At 41.8% G+C, this 18481-nt stretch overlaps 1 protein-coding gene across 7 annotated transcripts in view; it reads left to right on the top strand.

The window, feature by feature from the left end:
- Positions 1 to 5696: 5696 nt before the first annotated feature.
- The window catches only part of lrba (LPS-responsive vesicle trafficking, beach and anchor containing), a 191645-nt gene continuing 178860 nt past the window's right edge, over positions 5697 to 18481 (top strand). For 6 of the 7 annotated variants that reach the window (XM_083982701.1, XM_083982698.1, XM_083982702.1 and 3 more), the window contains exon 1: positions 5703 to 6812. In XM_083982701.1, the coding sequence (XP_083838827.1) occupies positions 6591 to 6812 (222 nt within the window). In that variant the 5' untranslated portion in view covers positions 5703 to 6590. Of the gene's footprint in view, positions 6813 to 18481 lie in introns of all 7 variants that reach the window. The other variant, XM_083982697.1, reaches the window with a different exon arrangement.

Raw genomic sequence — 18481 nt, 5'->3', positions numbered from 1 at the left:
TCGCGCGAGAATTAAAAGAGACAGTCCGAGGTCGTGAGATTTGTTTCATCTCGCGAGTCCTCGTCGCTTCTTTTTTTTTTTTCTTTGGCGCTCCCTGCTGGCAAAAGGTTTACAGTGTAAATCAAACTTCGTGGAGACAAAAAAATAAAAAATAAAATAAATACTTTGATGATTTTTTTTTTTTTTTTTTTTTTACAATTATAAGAACAACTCAATACTTAATTGTGAATATTAATGTCCAGGAATTTACGCATCTATTGAACATAGACCACACACCTACACAGTAAGTCAGTATGTGTTTTTGAGTAGGCTAATATAAGCGATTTGTATCACCTTGAATCATTTAAACAACTTTGGTAATAAGAAATTCATAATACTTGGTTAGGCAATACCAAAACATGAAAATCACAAACTTGCAAAATGAATCAATTGATTACCCAATGAAATAAAGATCACAACATACCGCCTTGCATTAAGGCAGTGAATGTTAGAACTACAGGCAATTAGGGATCATCAGATGTATAAACTCTTAGATGTTTTTAGGAGAGAGGCATTAATTACTCAGCCAGAACATCTTTAATAATACAGTCAGAGTCATAAAAACAATGCAATAATGAATATGGACTTTTATTAATTAGAAAACACCAAATCAATATTTGACAGTTGTTGTTTGTGCTTGGAATGAACTTAATTTTTAAAAAGAAAAAAATCACTCGTGTTTTTATGTCTCTGAATCTCAATTAAAAAATGTAACTTTAACTGAAAAACAAATTATCTCAAAGCCAGTATTCAATTCAATATCTAATTCAAACAACGTCAGTTTTTGTTGACACGCCACCTACAAAATTTTTTCATTTCAAATCAAAGTAACAAATATCGGTGATTCACGTGAATCACAAAAGGATATGCACCATCCTGGTCCAGCCCATCAGGACAAACCCGTCTGTAGGTGTGTTAACAAGTCGTGCAGGTATTATACAGCCCAACTGTTAATGTATCAAAGGGAAGATGATAATCACACCTAACTGAACTTAATGTCAGCTGCATCAGCTGTACATGTAATGCTCCTTTATTGAGGGTTTTTTATTTGTACGTTTGTATATTAGGGTTTATTTGTTGGGTTTCTTGAATCTGTTTGAATGGTTGATAATATATTGTTATGTTGTTATTGAACAGTATAGGATACGCAGCAGTGTTTCTGTTATTGAGAGTGTCTTCACTGATATAATAAACGACCATGCTACTGCAGGTAGTTTGTGTACCTGTCCCTTTTTTAGTATCTCCTTGTGTTCTGTGCCTTTTGTTTTCATCTCATCCAAATATCTGCTTTGTTGTTTAAAAAACATGCCATGATTAAACTGCTGGCTTTAATGAAAGGCTCTGACTTTTGAACATTTCCATTGTTACCAGCAATGTATGTTTTTTGTTTTCCGTATCTAAATGAGTCTTCTGCACTTTGTTTGAGACACTGTCTGAAAGTAAATATTTTGCATGTGCTCAGCAGCTCAGTGTTGTTTTTTAACACAAGAATTTGCAGAAATCACGCTGCTGGGATAGTAAGACTTCCAGGTGGGATGGCTGGAAGGGAGCAAAAGACGATTACAGTAAAACATTGATATGAGACTGCATGAGGTCTCATTACTGTATCTCCATAGAGCCAAGTTAGAAAAAATAACAAGGCAGAGTTTGTGCTCAGTTTAAAGGTCAGGAAAAGCTTCCTTCTCAAAGACTTATTTAAATAAGTCTACAGTGACCAAGTCTGCTGATTTCAGGTCATTACATCAGAGACAAGGCCGGTGTCTCATGGGTGGTGCTGCTGGCTTCCATGACTCCCAGGATCCCTGAGGGCTCCGCTACACTTTACTGGGAGGTCATAACAGTGACGCCAGCTGCCTCTGTGGCAACAACACTCGACGCTGCCTAGCCATCCTGCAGAGCGCACATGAAGTCAACAGAATAAGAGCACACAGAGAAGACAAATACTCTAAAATGTTATAATTGAATTTGTGTAGAGGATTATATCACTTTTCTAGATCATATTATCTTCATGCAATGATGGACACACAGAAGACACTCAGCTGTGTGAAGATCTTACGGGTTATTGGTGATTTAAAAAAGGCGAGCAGTGCAGAACTGTCACTTTGCTTTAATGTTTGGTTTCCATTGCCTTAGCATGCAGACATCTGTCAATGTGCGGGCGTGCAGCAGAAAAACAAAGTCATGCATGTATTTCAAACCCCCGCTCTGTGTTTTCTCACAGCATAAAGCTATGCCTGTGGTTGTTCTACATATTACATTGCCTTAAGGTAAAGATACAAGATTCCCTCTGGGAGTTCACAGTCGGGTAAAAATGTGTTTGTTTGTCATTTATGGGATTTTATTCATCTGTCATATTCTAAGCTGTGACTTTAAACTACTGTTTGCTAAATTTTCTCATAATTAGCCTATCTTTAAAAAAAAAAAAAAGGTTTTGTGATGTAATGCAGGTCAAACTATCACCCAGATCAGTTTCTTAAGAGCCCACGTTTCTTATTGCAGTGATGCTACTGTACAGGAAATGACACCAACACACTTCTATAAAGTCACTATAAAAAGGTCTTTATTGATGTTATCACAATCACAATCACAATCACAATCACAATCACAATCACAATCACAATCAAATGTTCCAACAATAACAGGCTATATCGTAGTCAATGTCAAATGCTTAACATCAAAATCAAATTAGCTTTCTGGGGGATTAGGCTTTCTATTGCAGTATTTAAAAAAAAATGCACTTGAACTAATTGACAGTGAGTCATACTGTCTGTAGGCTACTTTCATGGATATAAATAATGGGATAGGTAAAGTGTATCAGCTTAAAAGAGAATACATTTTAACTTAAAGCAGAAGTAAGTGATATATTTGTGTTAATATAAGTCTTAAATAGTTATATCTTCCGACAGCAATCACTTACATAGAGTGTTTGGACCGAAACACGGGTCTGTCAGTCACTCTGCTCTGCACTGAGCCGAGGAGAAAACTTTTCTCGTATCCTACAGTTTTTATCCAATGAGGAGAGAGAACGGCATGCAGGGCTGTGTGTGCAGCCAAGGGACGCCGTGAATGTGGTGACGTAGGGACGAGGACTGTTATGGTGCGTTCAAGGCAGCCCGTAACTCGTGTTTTTCCGACCTGTGAAGTTGTACCAGTTCAATCTGGTACGAGTTCATGGGTCGGAAGTTACGAGTGGCCGTTATAGTGCATTTTCACTGGTAAAACCATAGACTGTAAAAAGAATGGACGTAGCGTCCGTGACGTCACCCATTGGTTTGGAGGAGTCTGTTTTGTGCCGCTACTACGGGGGTTTGAGCCGCGCCATGTTGGATTCTACTTGCCATATTTGGAGCGGTGCGGCCGTTGGCCGGCCGAGGGCCCGCCCACTGGCCTCGTAGCAGCGGTCGCCGGACCTGTCACTCAACGGTTCTGCGCCCTGATTGGCCAGAACTTTAAACCTAATAACAGTAAAACTGTAGAGTTTTAAAAAAATTCACCCCCCTCAGAGTGTGTGCGGGGGTAGAAACTATCGATTGAGACCAAAAAAATGAAATGTACCAGGCTGTAAATATGTTTTTTAAAGCTGTAAAATCGGCTATTTTAACATGGGGCTCAACTGGAGTTGCTCCCTTCTGGAGCCAGCCCCCAGCGACAGCCGGGGGTATTGCAGCTTTTTGAACGCGGAAGTGAGCTTCACTTCTCAGACCGACAACTGCCCCCTTGGGTAAAACAGGTCGGAAAAACACGAGTGGGTTGCCTGGAACGCTACAAAGTCGTAAGTTGTGACCTGAAGCTGTAATTTACGGTTTCAAAAGCCTGCCTAGAACGCAGCATTAGCCAGAACGACCGGATCGCTTACTTCTGCTTTAACTATTGGGTTCTGCTAAAATGTAGCCTCAAAGTTGTCTCTTTTGTGAGTGTTTTTCATTATAATGTTGATTTTTTAAATTATTATTATTACTACTGTGGCATTGATGTATTCGTGTCTTTTTGTTGCTATTTGATTTACTCTCTAAAAGGAAACCCAGCTTTCAAGGAAGATCATTTATATGTATTTAAAATTGAAAATTACATAGAAGACAGAAGAGGCATAATATTGTTGAAATTGCACCTACTTTTTTTTATCAAGAAATTTCGGGTAGTTCATAATGTGTCTTGTAAAAAGATAGTCCATTAACTGTAAACATCTTAATAATGTAGCCTACTACTAAAACAAAGGGGGGAAAAATCAAAGTTATTTTAATTTATAGGTTATCATGCTATTATTTCATGGTCCGGGCCACTTGAGATCAAAATGAGTTTAATTGACATCCCTGCTTTAGACTAAGGCTGTATTCGAAACCGCATACTATACTGCTAGTACGTACTGATTTGGCCAAAATGTAGTATGTAGTATGCAGTATGCGAACAAAAGCAAAATCTGCAGTATGCGAAAAGTTCCCGGATGTCGTACTGATTCGGAAAATATCTCCAGTATGCATCTGACCAGTCTACATCGCCTACTGTATCCCACAATGCAATGCTCCCCTGACGTCCTAACGTAACCAGAGCGTAACCAAAGACGGTAGTGTAGCCGTGTACCGTAACTATAGTTTAATAAAATAAAACTTAATGCAGACTGATCGGTTCATTGTAAAATATTTATTTATTTTTTTGTAAATGTGGTGATTTCTGTACATAACGTTAGGCTCCAGAGCCCCGAGGCAGCGCTGCTTACACACAAGAAGCTTCACTTTACATTCAAACAAACTAACTTAATGCTACTGCCACAATTGTTAGATTTCATCAATGAGACCAACATTTTTCTCCTAAAAATAATTTAACCAGCCGGTGGTAAACCTTTAAAAACCTGCGGGTAAGTTAATTAGCGAGGGTTTTCTCCTCCGGAATGACGTCGTAGTGCTGGCCGGCCGAGCACGTCAGGAGCCGGGCTGCTGCCTCTGTGATGTCCCGGTCGCTGCGGAGCTTCACTTCTCCGAAAAACATCGGAGCGAACTTTTAAACAGCCGTCGTTTGGATAAACTGGCCGTATATTTGGGGTCTTAACAGTTACTTTCTCGCACGAAAAAATATTAAAACTTAATAAAGTTACATAATTACAGCGCTAGAGCGAGAAATAAAACAGCTTTTAGCCTGTTTTACAGCTACTGCTACCGGTTGCTGTGAAATGCATTCTGGGAAACTCGTATACTGCATACTGCGGTGATAACGGCGTCGGTCAGCTGAAGCAGCATACTGAATCCCACATTCAGTATGCAGTATACAGTACATATAACGCAGTATGTAGTAGGCAGTACGGTAGTATGCGGTTTCGAAAACAGCCTAAGACTAGGCTTAGGCTATAACTAAAAGACAAAAGGGGTCCAACAGCACGTTTTCGCCGTGGGGCCGCGAAACGAGTAAATCCGGCTCTGATCGGACTAACTGACATGTTTATTTTAACCAAGTCCCCAGTGTGTGTGTGTGTGTCGCGCTAGAAAAGCCACCTGAGCGACACACACACACACACACACACACACACACACACACACACACACACACACACACACACACACACACACACACACACACACACACACACACACACACCTGCCACCGACCGACCGGAGTATGAATAAACCCAGCTCCGCACTGCGCATGCTCCGCTCACTCAAGGGCTATAGCTACTGTCATGGCGGTGGCGAAGCTGAAGCTGCCGGGGTAAATCAGGAAGAGAAAGCGGCGGCGCAGCTGTGGGTCAACGCTGACATTTAAACCAAGTCCGTGGAGTTTGCCGGGTGGAAGAACCGGACCGGAGCGGACCCTCTCACCCGCGTCGCTTTTACCGACCTGTCCCGCGGAGCCGCTGACGGACTTACCCCCCCTCCACCAGCAGCACCGAGTCTCCACCAACCTCTCTCTCTCTCCAGTTTGTGAGTTTAATACAGCGCGTTTACCTGTCAAGTGTGTGGAGTCAGTGACAATAGCAACTTCCACTGCTGTGCGGAGATAGGCTATAGGCTATTACAAAAAAGAAAGAAAGAAAAGAAAAGAAAAGAAAGAAAAGTCTCCGTATCCTCGTTTGGCATTTGAGGTGGAGTAAATTGGTTAAGGACGAGTTCCGCTTCACCTGCGGCTCCCCTCCTCGTTACCTGCAGCTCTCCTCCTCTTCTCCTTCTCCTTCTTCCTTCCTCGCGGCTTTTTAATCCACCAGTCTGCTATCAAGTTACGGAGCAGGAGAGAGGAGCAGTTCACTGACTGACTGACTGACTGACTGAGGAGTGAAGCGGTGACATTTCCAGTCTTTACCGAATTCAATTTGCGCTCTCTCTGTCTCTGTCTTTTTTTTGTTAGGATAATTTGCTCCACTTTCGAGGTTCCTTTTTGTTTTTGGATGGGGAGGGAAACGATCTGTAGACTGTCAACAACAACAACTCAGCCGAAGAGGACATAGACTCCTCTTTTTTTTCTCCCCCTGCTGCTGCTGCTGCTGCACTGTCACCGCTGAGGGGGGAAGGTGAACAGGTGCCTTACCTGTGAACGCCACCTGTCCCGTCCTCTTTGCTTCCGTAGCAATGGCTAGTAGCGAGGAGACGACGGCGGCGGCTGCGGCGACGCGCGCTGCGCAGCCAGGTGATGGTGGTGATGGAAAGGACGGGAGATCGGGATCGGGCGCCATGGCTCTCAACCCCGCAGTGCCCATCAGGGGGATACGGATGAAATTCGCCGTGCTGGCCGGCCTGGTGGAAGTTGGGGAAGTTTCCAACCGAGACATTGTGGAGACCGTCTTCAACCTGGTAAGCTGCTTAAGTGAGCTCTCAGAATAGGCCTTAGAGATAGCAGCACTATAGTCACGGTGGAGGAGGACTGACAGTGACATGTAGACGCCTGGACAAGTCTGACATCATCTTTCACATTTATGAAAAGGTGTAAAGAAGAAGAAGAAAAAGAAATAGGCCTAGATGACATATTCTAGAAACACTTGTGTGTGTTTTTTTTTATAATGACTTACTGGTGAGCGGCCCACTGTGGAAATAGTACTAAATGAGTCACAGGCCAAATGTCTTCTCTATGGTTGCCCTTTTTATCCTTTTATGACACACTATTTTTATTCATCATAAGGCTACACACCAAATGGCACTGAGCTACAGGAGGGGCTGGGTTCCTCGGAGGACTTTAAGTGCAGAAACTACTCTTTTGCCCTTGTTTAGGCTGAAATATTAATATTGCACAGTCTCTCATTTGGGCACATTTGTCCTTTTTTTGTGTGTGTGGGTGGGGTGGGGTTGTTTCTTCAGACTACGATTACAACAAACACACTGTTCCTCACTTTCTAATTGAATCAGACATGATGAACATAATAGCAGAGTAGCTGTTACAGTTAATCAGACAGTGCTTTTTTGGATATACTGTATCCAGGTCAGTCATTGTGTGTGTGTGTGTGTATGCCTTATCTGTCTACTACCTGTTGGCCACCCTAAAAAAAACCCCTATCCAGCTCTTTCTGACTGCTGCACTGTGATATCCCTCTGGCTGCCTGAGTTATGAAATGATTTCGCGTAAGTGAATGAATGAAACTACTCCTAACAAGGAAGTTCAGCGTGAATAGACAGAGCATGCTCAGCTACTAGAGAGAGTTTGGCCGGTTGGCTCGCGGGAGGAGAGAAGAGGAGAGGTGAGGGTGAAACCTGCAAAACTGCTTTGTCACAGTGGCAACACAATGGTGTCCTTTTTTTTTTAGAGAGGCAGGCTCATCCTCCATGGCAGTAGTCATGAAGTTAACTCCAACACCAACCCCCACAGTGCAGGCAAAGGAAGTGTATTAGAGACCACGCTTCTCCTCATGTCATGTAGTTGCAGCTTTGTTGGATACAAAGCTATTCCATCTTCCAACTTATGTGAAAACCATCAGGTCTGTGTAACAAAAAAACACACACAGGTGCAGATTTTCACTAGCTATACTGCTTTATGTTCTTGTTTTGTTGCAGTCCTCTTCAAGCAGCACAGACAACATCATGTAGGTCTACAACCAACAGCCTTATGCATTTTGCTCATTAAATCTCACAATCATACGTTACATTACATTCAAACAATATTGAGGAAAAGCTGCACATAAATTAATTTTGTGCTTGAAAAATGAACCGCTTGGGAAAAACCCCCAGTTACAGTTAATTTTCTGTCAAGCTACTAATTGATTACTTGAGTAATAATGTCAGTTTTAGCACTGAGCGGTTTCACAGTGATGTGGTTCCTTAGTTACATTAATTGCATTTTATTGAAGATGACGCTCACTTTGTGAGTGGCTCATGTTGTGGTTTTCTGCAAAGAAACGTGACTGTGCCAATATGAAAAGAAATATCATCAGTGTTGTTTTCAGCTGCAAAATCAGCTACCAATAAATACATGTGTTATTATGTTTTTCTTTTTCGTTGGGGAAAAAGTCACTTGTATTTCACTGAAAAGAGAGGCAGGAGAGACAGGCACGTGTTTTGACAGACACATCAGAGTGCGGCTCAGCATGTGTCCCTGGGATGTTCATGTTTAGCATAGCCAGTGTCATTTTAGGGGCTTTGAGAGATGGTACAATGCATTTCATTATGCTTACCACCCTCAACACACAGTCTGTCATGCCCTTCACATCCACGGCTCATCCTCCACTTGGGCGATAATCTGATTCATCACAGAGGCCAGGGTCTTCTCTTTAGTTGTGTGTCATTTTGCAGGCTCACTGCATGAGTCCTGCACTGGCTTTGGCTCAGTTCAACATTTTCAACGTTTTCTCAAGGGGTTTTTTAATCTGAAAACATGAATAATGTGACTGAAAGCAGTGGTGGTGACGACTTGTGACACAAGGGGCTGGGGCTATAAACATTAGGATTCACTTGTTTGAAATAAAGCAGCTCATTATGGTGACTTTGTCTTTGCCTGGACTCAGGAGGATATTAAAGAGTCAGGATGAATGAATCTCATAACTGTAGTCAAAGGAGTGGTCTCTCGTACGTAGCTGTGGGTTTTTCTAACCCCCTCTTGGTACATGTGGTGGATACAAGGTAACATGTTGTGTCAGGTGAAAGTGAAAGTAAAGCAGGGTAAACCAGAGCTTCATGAAGCCTCGTCTTTAAAAAGACTTGACATTTGCCCTGATATCTATAATATTTCTGATTAAGAAAAAATCTTAACATGTCTGTGTGGTGGAAGTATCCAAAACACACAATCGCACATTAAGTGTAGTTACGGACTGTCTTATATTTAACTACCTGTTTAAAACAGGGTCAAAGGACTGGAAGCAATGAACTTTACCCCACGTGGACTTAGTATTAAATACATTTTTTCCCCCCATGCATGGAAATCAAACATAAGCCGCTTCTATCACAGTTTTTTTTTTGTAGTTTTCCAATGTCTCACTCGTGTGAATAGCATTTGGCATGTTTGCAGCAGAAGTTTGTTGACCTCAGGTAGTTATGATACACCTGTAATAGCCCATCCACACAGGTGCTTCGCCCTGGTCTCAGGTGTGTGGCTGTGTATGATAGGGCTGCTTAATTGTGGAAAGAAATCATCATCACAATTATTTTTCAGTCACATTGACATCATTTGGTATGCTTTACTCATTGATTTTGGAAGCACCACACGTTCATTGAATTTAAAAACTCTTCTTTCTTGAACTTTGATTATAATTCAACAGAAAAATAAATACTTATCATATTGAGTATCTCTTTTTTAATCAGCTACAAGCAATGTGTTTTAAAGGGCTATTCCCAACAGTGACAGATATGTGTAGTATTCTGTCACTGTTGCTGTTTATTTTGTGGCATCCCCCCCAAAAATGTTTGGGTTTAGATAAGACACTTGGCAGCAGGTATCAGCTCCTAAGATCACACAAACTGATGGTAGGATATGTTTCTTACACAACACAAGAGGACCGGTGAACAACTGCAGCAAGCCGCAGAAAACCACTGGAGACCTATTTCTGGCCACCTGTCAGATGTGAAGTCCAATGGTCACTGGTGTTTTGTGGCTGCGGCGAGGTGAGCCAGCTCCCAGGAATAAGAGTCGAGTCTTTTGAGCTTGGTAAATGTTTTACTTTGCTCACACCAGTCGCTCACACACAGTCGGTGTATTTGTGTGCGTGTGTGTGTTTGTGGGCAACTGCTTGCTTACAGCGCCAGGACTCGGTGTTACAGGAAGCAGCATTGTTTTGGTTTTCTTGGTCTAGTATAACTTAAACAATATGCTGAGAGCTGCAAGGAGCTGCAGCGTGTGAGGTGCTAAATACTCAGTCAGCTTTGTCTGCAGCAAACCTTCCTGACTGATGTCTCCTCCGTACACTCTGATGTCAGCCGGCAGAGAACAGCAGCACACAGACAATATTGAAAGTACATGTTTGTGCAGAGATAATTTGCCGTTGTGATGCATGACAACACATAATAGTTGTACAGGATACAAAAAGAGATGAGTCAGAACCAAAGATTTCCACTTGTACAATATTAGTGTTCCCTCGCTCTTAGTTTATGATCTTGTTGTAGGACACCACAGAGGCCAATATCACTGAGGCGTCCTCATGGAAATCCTGTAACCATGAAATGAAAATATGAAAGAGTAACACTCCGGTGAGCTTAGGAAGGCCGCTCATGGGACAGAAAACGTACTCGGAACAAGACTCTGCGGTATCATTTACCCATGAGATCTGTTGCTCTGTCAACTCGTGCTTTCAGGTGTTTATAAAACAAGGACGTCTTCGTCAGTCTGCTCTGACAAAAGACAGTAGAGCCTGACGATATCTGACCTCCGTTCATTCCTTTATGTTCTGAGATCATACTGTCATGCACATAAGTCGAGCAACAGTTTAACTTAACCCAGTTTCAATGTAAGGCCTGACAGACTTTACTGACTTCACCTGGTTAATGACTGAGTGTGAGAGGCAGAGACAGGACAGCCCTTTGTGACAAGTCACGTAAAACCTGTTGTATACAATTGTAGGTTTGGGATTTCTGATTTTCCACTCTCTATTCCCTTCCCTCACTCCCTATTTGCAAACAAACTAATTTTGTTGGATCAGATCTCATGAAAGGAGAATCTGAATTTATCATCATTATCATGTGGCCTTAGGACTGACAACGGCCTTGAATCGCCTGTGACTCTGTGTTTATACTGTCGTGTCCCGTCTTTTTCCCATAGTACCAAATGTTAGGGTTTGATCCTTTTGTGCTTGCTTGTTAATCGTTTTTCCTCCACCTTATTTCTTTGGTTTTATGGCAGTCCTTTACCTTTTTTTTTTCTTTCTTTCTCTTTTTTAATTGTGCTTCCAGGCAAGCCTTGGTAACCACAGTAACCCCATGTTTAATATCACAATGCTCTGAACTTTAGGTTACTTCTCTCAGGGCATAGTGTGCAGAAATGTGGAACGTGTGCACTTGGAGCCCTCATGTCCTGAATTGCACCTCTTTGTCTGAGAGTAGTGGGAGTGGGAGTGGGAGTGGGACCCTACAGACTCTTTTGGGGCTCTGTAAACCATTGACCAGTGGGAAGGTCTGTGAGGAGCCACACCCATCATCCCATGTGTCTGTGTGTCAGTGGAGCTGCAGCCGTGGTCCGCAGAAACCACAGGTATTTGTGCACATGGTTGTGTTTATGTTATTGTTAATTTCCCCTGAAGAGTTTTCTACATTACATTAAGGCTCTGTTTGTTTCCTCATGATGTCGAGTGCCAACGCAGAAAGTCTGTAACTAAGGGCAACCACTGGCTTAACTCAGTGATTTGTGTATCTTGTAAGGATTCACTTATTTCCATTTATCTCCATTTCCAAATGGACCAAATTTCACCAGTCCGCATCCCAGTGCCTCACAGAACAAAATTCTTCTGTTTTCTAGTAGATAAACAAGTCTTGTTCTAATAGATAAATGTTTTTTGTTAGAACAGGATTTGTATTTTCAAATGTTTAATGCCTAATTTTGTGTTCTCTTTTCTTTCTTTTTTTTTACTATTGAACACACACCTTGCACTTAAACTGCCAGCCTAAAGTCTGTGTATTAAATCTATATTAGCCTCTAGCTATAGCTTGAAAGTCTTCTTGTGTTTCTGCTCTTTAAATATTTCATATCATCTGCATGTATTTAGTTTCTTTTGGAAGAAGAAGTAGAAACCTTGTTTTGCTCTAGATTTCTTTTTCTGTAGTTCTATTTGTGTCGAAGAGAAATTTTGGATTCCTTTTTTTTGTTCAGTATTATTTTAAGGTGTCAGTCTTTGTCTCCGTGTGTCTGAACATGCACAGCATCAGTTTTAAGGTGTGTTGGTGCCCACTTTATCATCTGTCGTATTGATGTTGACTCAGAAGATCCTCCTTTGAGATCAGCTGTCATAAGTGAAATTAATTGTTCTAAGCTGCTTTTTCACTGTGTGTGTGTGTTTTTTTTTTAATTGTCTATTTAGTATTTGTATTACTCATAGCTGCAGGGAAGAATCATGCAAATAGGTCTGGGGTTTGTAATACATCAGGTCTTGATAGTGTGTAATTGATTTGAAGAGGATGGCTGCAATTGGATTATGAGAAAATGTATAAACCTGAGTTTTCCATGAAGGTTTAATGCAGCCACTCTAGATTTTTTATTTTTTGCCATTTTGAGGAACTTCATAACCATATTTTCCCACTAGTTTAAATGTTATGAGTGAGCTGAGCTTTTATTCTTCAATCAAGCTTTCTGCACTGTAGGGGAACGGCAAAGATCATGAGTTGTGAGAGATACGAATGTCCTTTTTAAAACCAGTAATCACAGACATAACATTAAAAATGAAGTCCCAGAAGATCAAGTCTAATGCCCAGCCCTTCCTATATGGATGCGCATAAGATGTGAACAGGAATGCACCAAGCGCACAGACTCTCCCTTCAGTTGCGCGCGTCCTAACACAAGTGTCAGGGGAGTGAGGGCGATCCTTGTCCTCTCTCCAGGCGTGCTTTGCCCTCTGTGGCGGTAACAAAGAGCCCCTCTAATCTGACACATGAATGAAACCCTATCTGCTTCTCTCTGCTTCTATCTGTCGCATCAGCCCAATTCCACGGTCACACCTTTCCCCCTCTTTCTGTGCTGTAGCTAGAAGCTGTTTGAAACACTTGAGGGCCGTCGTCTGAATTAAGCATGACGGGACACGTGACTGGTTTTATTTTCCACATCACCATCGCAGCTCGTTGTGTCTGTAAATGACCTTTTTTTTTAATTTATTCTCTGGACTAGAGAAGGCATTTTTTGGCTGTAACTCCTTGTTGACAGTTGTAGCAGCGAAATCAACACGATGAGCATCTTGAGGCCGAACACACAGGTTTGATCAGCCAGCTTGTTATTTTGCTGTTACTGGCTCTGAACTGTTACAACTGGGATGTCTGTTTTTTTTTTTTTGTTTACTTACACTGTGTCACTATTTAGCCCCTGAGCAGATCAGATAATGCCCCCATCATGCCTCATCACCTGCTGCGTGCTGACAAACAGGCAGATGGCCTTGGGATTCAACATCGTTTAGAAGAGATGTATGTAGGTCCAGGGGGCTGTGTTATGTAACACAAATTAAAAAAGATAATTGCATGAGAAAGCTTGAGTTACACTTGGAAAAGTGAAATATCTCTGGGACAAAAACTTGAACAGAAACTCTGATGTGACTTGTTAGCACTGTTGTGAGCAGCCCATATTGCAGACTGTTTGTTTTCACATCGTTCTTTGGACAGAGTAGATTGCAGGGCTTGTTCCATATGGCGGTTTAGTGCTTCGGAGTTGTTTTTGTCTTTTCCTCCTAATTGTAATAAGACTTGGACAACAGAGTCGATGCAGGGTTAAGGTTATTTCGTGCCTATCTGTCACAAAATTGCGACAATGGGCACAGAAAAATCAATTACCGTCATTGTTTTGACATGTTTCAGCTCAGTGAGCATGAGTCTAATTATAAATTTGCTTGAATTTTGAGGACTTATTTGACTAATTGGGTTTTTTGTATACACTCGCTAAACGTGTGCAGAATATTTTTCCATCAGACATGCTTTTCAAAAGTGTAAGTGTAGATAACACATCTGTTGTTTACTTTAACGTTGGTTTTAAAAGCCATGGGAATAAATCCCAATTGCTTAGGCGAGATGATTTGAGAAAAATCCACAATTTATGTCATTGTATTGTTTTAATGTTTGTGGCCTTATGTCCCTTTTCATTAGCTTTCAAAAATGAAGCGCTGTGTGTTTTTGAGTGTTGTACCTGCACCAATAGCAGGAGCTACTTTCAATTCAAGCCACTAAACTGCAGGTGTGCCGGTTAAATGGTTGCGAGTTGAGTGAAAGATTAACTTGTTCCAGTTACTCTCCTCTCCTCGGTGCAGTTTCAGGAAAGCTCGCCTGCCTCTTAGCCCACATCTCTCTTCGATTGTTGTTTCTTCTATAAACAATGCCAGCTCACAAAGGCATTTTGATAGAACACCACTGGTTGTGTTTGGAGGAAGCTGGGAACAGGAACTGTTGGTGGAAACCAGCAGCCTGATAATTAAACTCTACCCCTGAGTCAGCCACAGGGGCAATGAGAACGTGCACGGCCCCTGCCTCCACTGGAGACCACTGGGCTGCTGTGACGTTTGGAGACGGACAAGCCGAGTGTAAGAGGCTCAATATGCTGTGTCGGACTTTTGACTGCAGGTCATGTAAGAGAAACCCCACACCTTTATTAACAGAAAGGAAAAGATATCAATGTGAAAACTAAGAGGCAGAACAGAATTAAAAGGCTTGGGTATTATGTTACACAGTTAACTCCTAAAAGCCTTCCTCCTCTTGTTATTAATAGTGACACAACTCACTTCAAACTCTGAAGATAAACACTGATCAATGATAATTTGTCACCTCCTAAGTCGTTCTCTAATGTGCGATACAGTTTCCACACCCGTCGGTGTATAATCAAGTGAGTAATATCATATCTGATCTCAGAACAGTGGAAGCTGAGTCTAAGAGCACCTTGATGAGCACACAATGTATAGTAGGTACTGTAACTATAGCTTGGTTCCTGTTGGAGCCAAGGTTTATCCACAGTGCACAAGTGTAAATGTGGAAAAAAGAGAAAAAGCGCTCCTCCATCTTCTTGAGAAGACCCAGACTTTGTCAACCAGACACAGCTATGGCCATGAAAATGATTATGAATGGCTGACCGGCTGGCAGTCAGCCTATAGCTTCCAGACACAACAGCCCCCCTGCAGCCACAGGAGGGTCAGTGAGTTAGTGAGCAGTTCTGACATGTGAAAAAGAGAAATCGCTTTCACTTTGCCGTGGTTCTTTGTGATCTTTCCTGACTGCACATCACTGATGCAGACTAATGCTATACCATTAAGAGAATAGCTGCGGTCAGAGGAGGTCAATCCAGGTGGATCTGTCAGGCAGGGGGCGATAATCTCATCACCAAATAAAACCAAATCTGTCTGGAGGGTACAGGTTGATATTACATTAAGTAAATAAAACATGTGTAGGATGATTTCAGTACATTTTATCTTCCATGGCACAGCTTTGAAGACATGTTTTTAGGGTTTCACAGGGGCTCATGGCTGCACTGAGCAGATTTCACATGTTGGCAACACAAAAAGACAGTATGGCTCCATTCCTTGTGGTTTATGGCTGTGAGTGGAGAGCAGAACAAAAGTAGTCCTGTGCTGTTTTTGGTAATACTTAGACCTTTTGTCTTGATAAAATGCTTTTTTTGTGGCTGTTAATGGTTTTCCATTTCCCCTGTCAACGTTTTGGATTTTTTTCCCCTCCTGCTGAGTTCAGAGAAAATGGGAAACATGGAGTTTGAGAGACTGAATCGTCGTCTCTGCTGCAGCACTTTGAGTTTTGACTTAATGACTTGACTTCACTGGTGTTAGCCTTATGTATGGACACACACACATGCACACATGCACACACACAACACTTCAGTGGGCTTTTACATGATCTCTTTGACCTTGACTGTAGGGGTCATTGCTGACGGAAAGGTTGTGTACATTGAGTGGATATTAGATGCACCTTGCAATTTAATGAAAACACAGGTTGCACACGTACGCACACCATGCAACCCCTGTTGACATGTTGAGAAACTATACTGGCGCTTTTGGCTCAGAAAGAATTGGTATTAACCTCCTGGCCCACTGTCTTCTCTTCACAGTGCGGGGTGTAATGACATGCTAATGCTGCTTGCCTGTTGGCCAAGTTTCAGTGTGGGATGCAGGAAAAAAAAAAAGGTGTGAATATTAAAACATAATAAGAAATGCAGCCCCCTTTGTGAAAGAAATATAACGATGAAGCCTGAAGCTGCTGCTCACCTTCGTCCCTGTGGTGCAGATTTTCTCAGGGGAAGACGCTCAGTGCTGAAATCCCAACACATTTTCCCTCTCTTGTGTTTTGTGGCACCATATTCTGCTTCTTCCTTGATTTAATGCAAATTAATTAATACCGTTTATATGTTTAAGACACATTTCTTTCCAAATGTTTTATGAAGCTGCATCTTAGTTGTTGGTGTCTTGTGAGGATGAAATGGATTTTTAGTGGTCCTATTAATAATCTCACATATATCATGCCCCTTTTGCATTTTGCAGTATGACCCAGAGTTGTGCTTTTCATTTAGTGATGCCTCGGTGTTCTACTGAACGACTCAGACGCTCCTTTGTTCCTGCAGCAGTCAGATATTTTAACCACAAATAGCGGCTGTCTATTGTTGTTGTTGTTGTTGTTGTTGTTGTTGTTTTTTTTTTATCTTCTGGAGGTGTATATTTATTTATTTATCCTTGCCTATATTAATATCAATTTAAATCACTTGCTCTGAGCAGCCTACTCTGTTGTATGAAGTATCCAATCATGTTGATAAGTTTTGTGCAATGGTATGGAAATGTTTGTATTGTTTGTTAAGTGATGTTTGTGTTTTTATTGCGTGGCAAAGCAGTTTCCCCTTGGGGATCAATAAAGTTTTCTAATCTAATTTCAAAGGAAACCAGGATATATATCACTGCCATCACTGTTTTTCAATGAGTGTGCTTTATGCTCCTCCAGTGCAGATTTTAATAGTAGACCTTTCTTCACTTCTCTGCCCTTTGCTCATTTAATTGCATTAATCTTTGTCACTGACTTTCAACGCAATATGAAGGGGTCAGTTGCGAAACAAGAACACTATTTGTAGATGGCTCCTACTGGTGCAATGCACAGTCACACATCATCATTACAAATGGATACAACTGGTTTACATGCAGTCAGTAGTATAATGACACCTGCTTGTGATCTGGGAAGGAAATGGGGCATTAAGAGGTCAAAGGTGATTCCTCCACACTGGCGACAGGCAGGATCGGAGGCATTCTGCTTTTGTGTTGTACGTCGTTATGTCTGTACAGAGATATCTCAGTAAAGCCTTGAATTAATACAAACATTCAATAAACTGTTTGGTTTTAGAGGTCAGATGCTGCGTTCGAGACAAGTCGGAACTCAGAATCTCCCAGTTGAAAACTCTGTGTTCCGACTTCAAAGCGTTTGAGATGCACCACGCCAGAATAACCAAAAACATGGCGGACCAGGACAAACTTTGCATTCAAAGTGCTTCACATAAGGCATAAAAACATTACAAGGGGGCACCAAAACAATTAAAAAAGAAAGTTTTAATGTGTTTTGGCATCTAAATGCATTTTCATTGATGTTTTACCATTGCCGGTGTGGTTCTGCACGGGTGCAGACTGTTGTGTGATGTCACACAACTGATTCTCTGTGAAGTCGGGCTAGATTTTTTTCTCCAACTTCGCCAAGTGGGATCTCCGACTTGAGGGGCCGTTCGATTGCACTTTTTCAAGTAGGAGGTTGGAAACACCCAAGTTCCGACTTGTCTCAAATGCAGCAAAAGGTCAAGTTCACGGTGAACTAGTCTGAGTGGCAGAGGAACACAACCACATAATTCTGGCTTTTGCTAATATTCAGTTGATTTCCTATAGGTGCTTTCTCTAGTCTAGTCCATTATGTTCAATAGCTTTCACAGGATAGCTCACTATGCTCCACACACTGGGCCATGGTACGATTCACAGATAGGTGGTGGTGGTGGTGGTGATATCCAACCATGTTTTACTGCAAACAAATCAACCTTGTGTAACTGGGCTGTTGCTGAATACTGACACAATGGTCACCATTTAGGAGTTTTTTCCCCTCCCAGCATGTAAGCAAATGCTTCAGTGTCAGCTCAGCCTGTAGCGTACTCCTCTGTATTAGTCATGGGATAGACTGCATGATTCTGCTCCTCTTAAAGGGATAGTTCAACATTTTGGCAAATTGGCCCATTGCCATAATCGCTATAGTCATAGCAGTAGGTTCATTACCTTTAATTGTAGGTGTAAGCTATTTTCAGTACGGCGGAGCGCAGCAGCTGGCTGCTCAGAGCTACGCTATGGAGGCTAATGGAATTTCTTGGTTTCCCTCATTAAACTCATCAAATTCAACATCCCAAAACT

This window comes from Trachurus trachurus, assembly GCF_905171665.1.
Source record: "Trachurus trachurus genome assembly, chromosome: 1".
In the NCBI taxonomy this organism is placed as follows: domain Eukaryota; kingdom Metazoa; phylum Chordata; class Actinopteri; order Carangiformes; family Carangidae; genus Trachurus; species Trachurus trachurus.
This window is presented reverse-complemented; position numbering and strand designations above follow the sequence as displayed.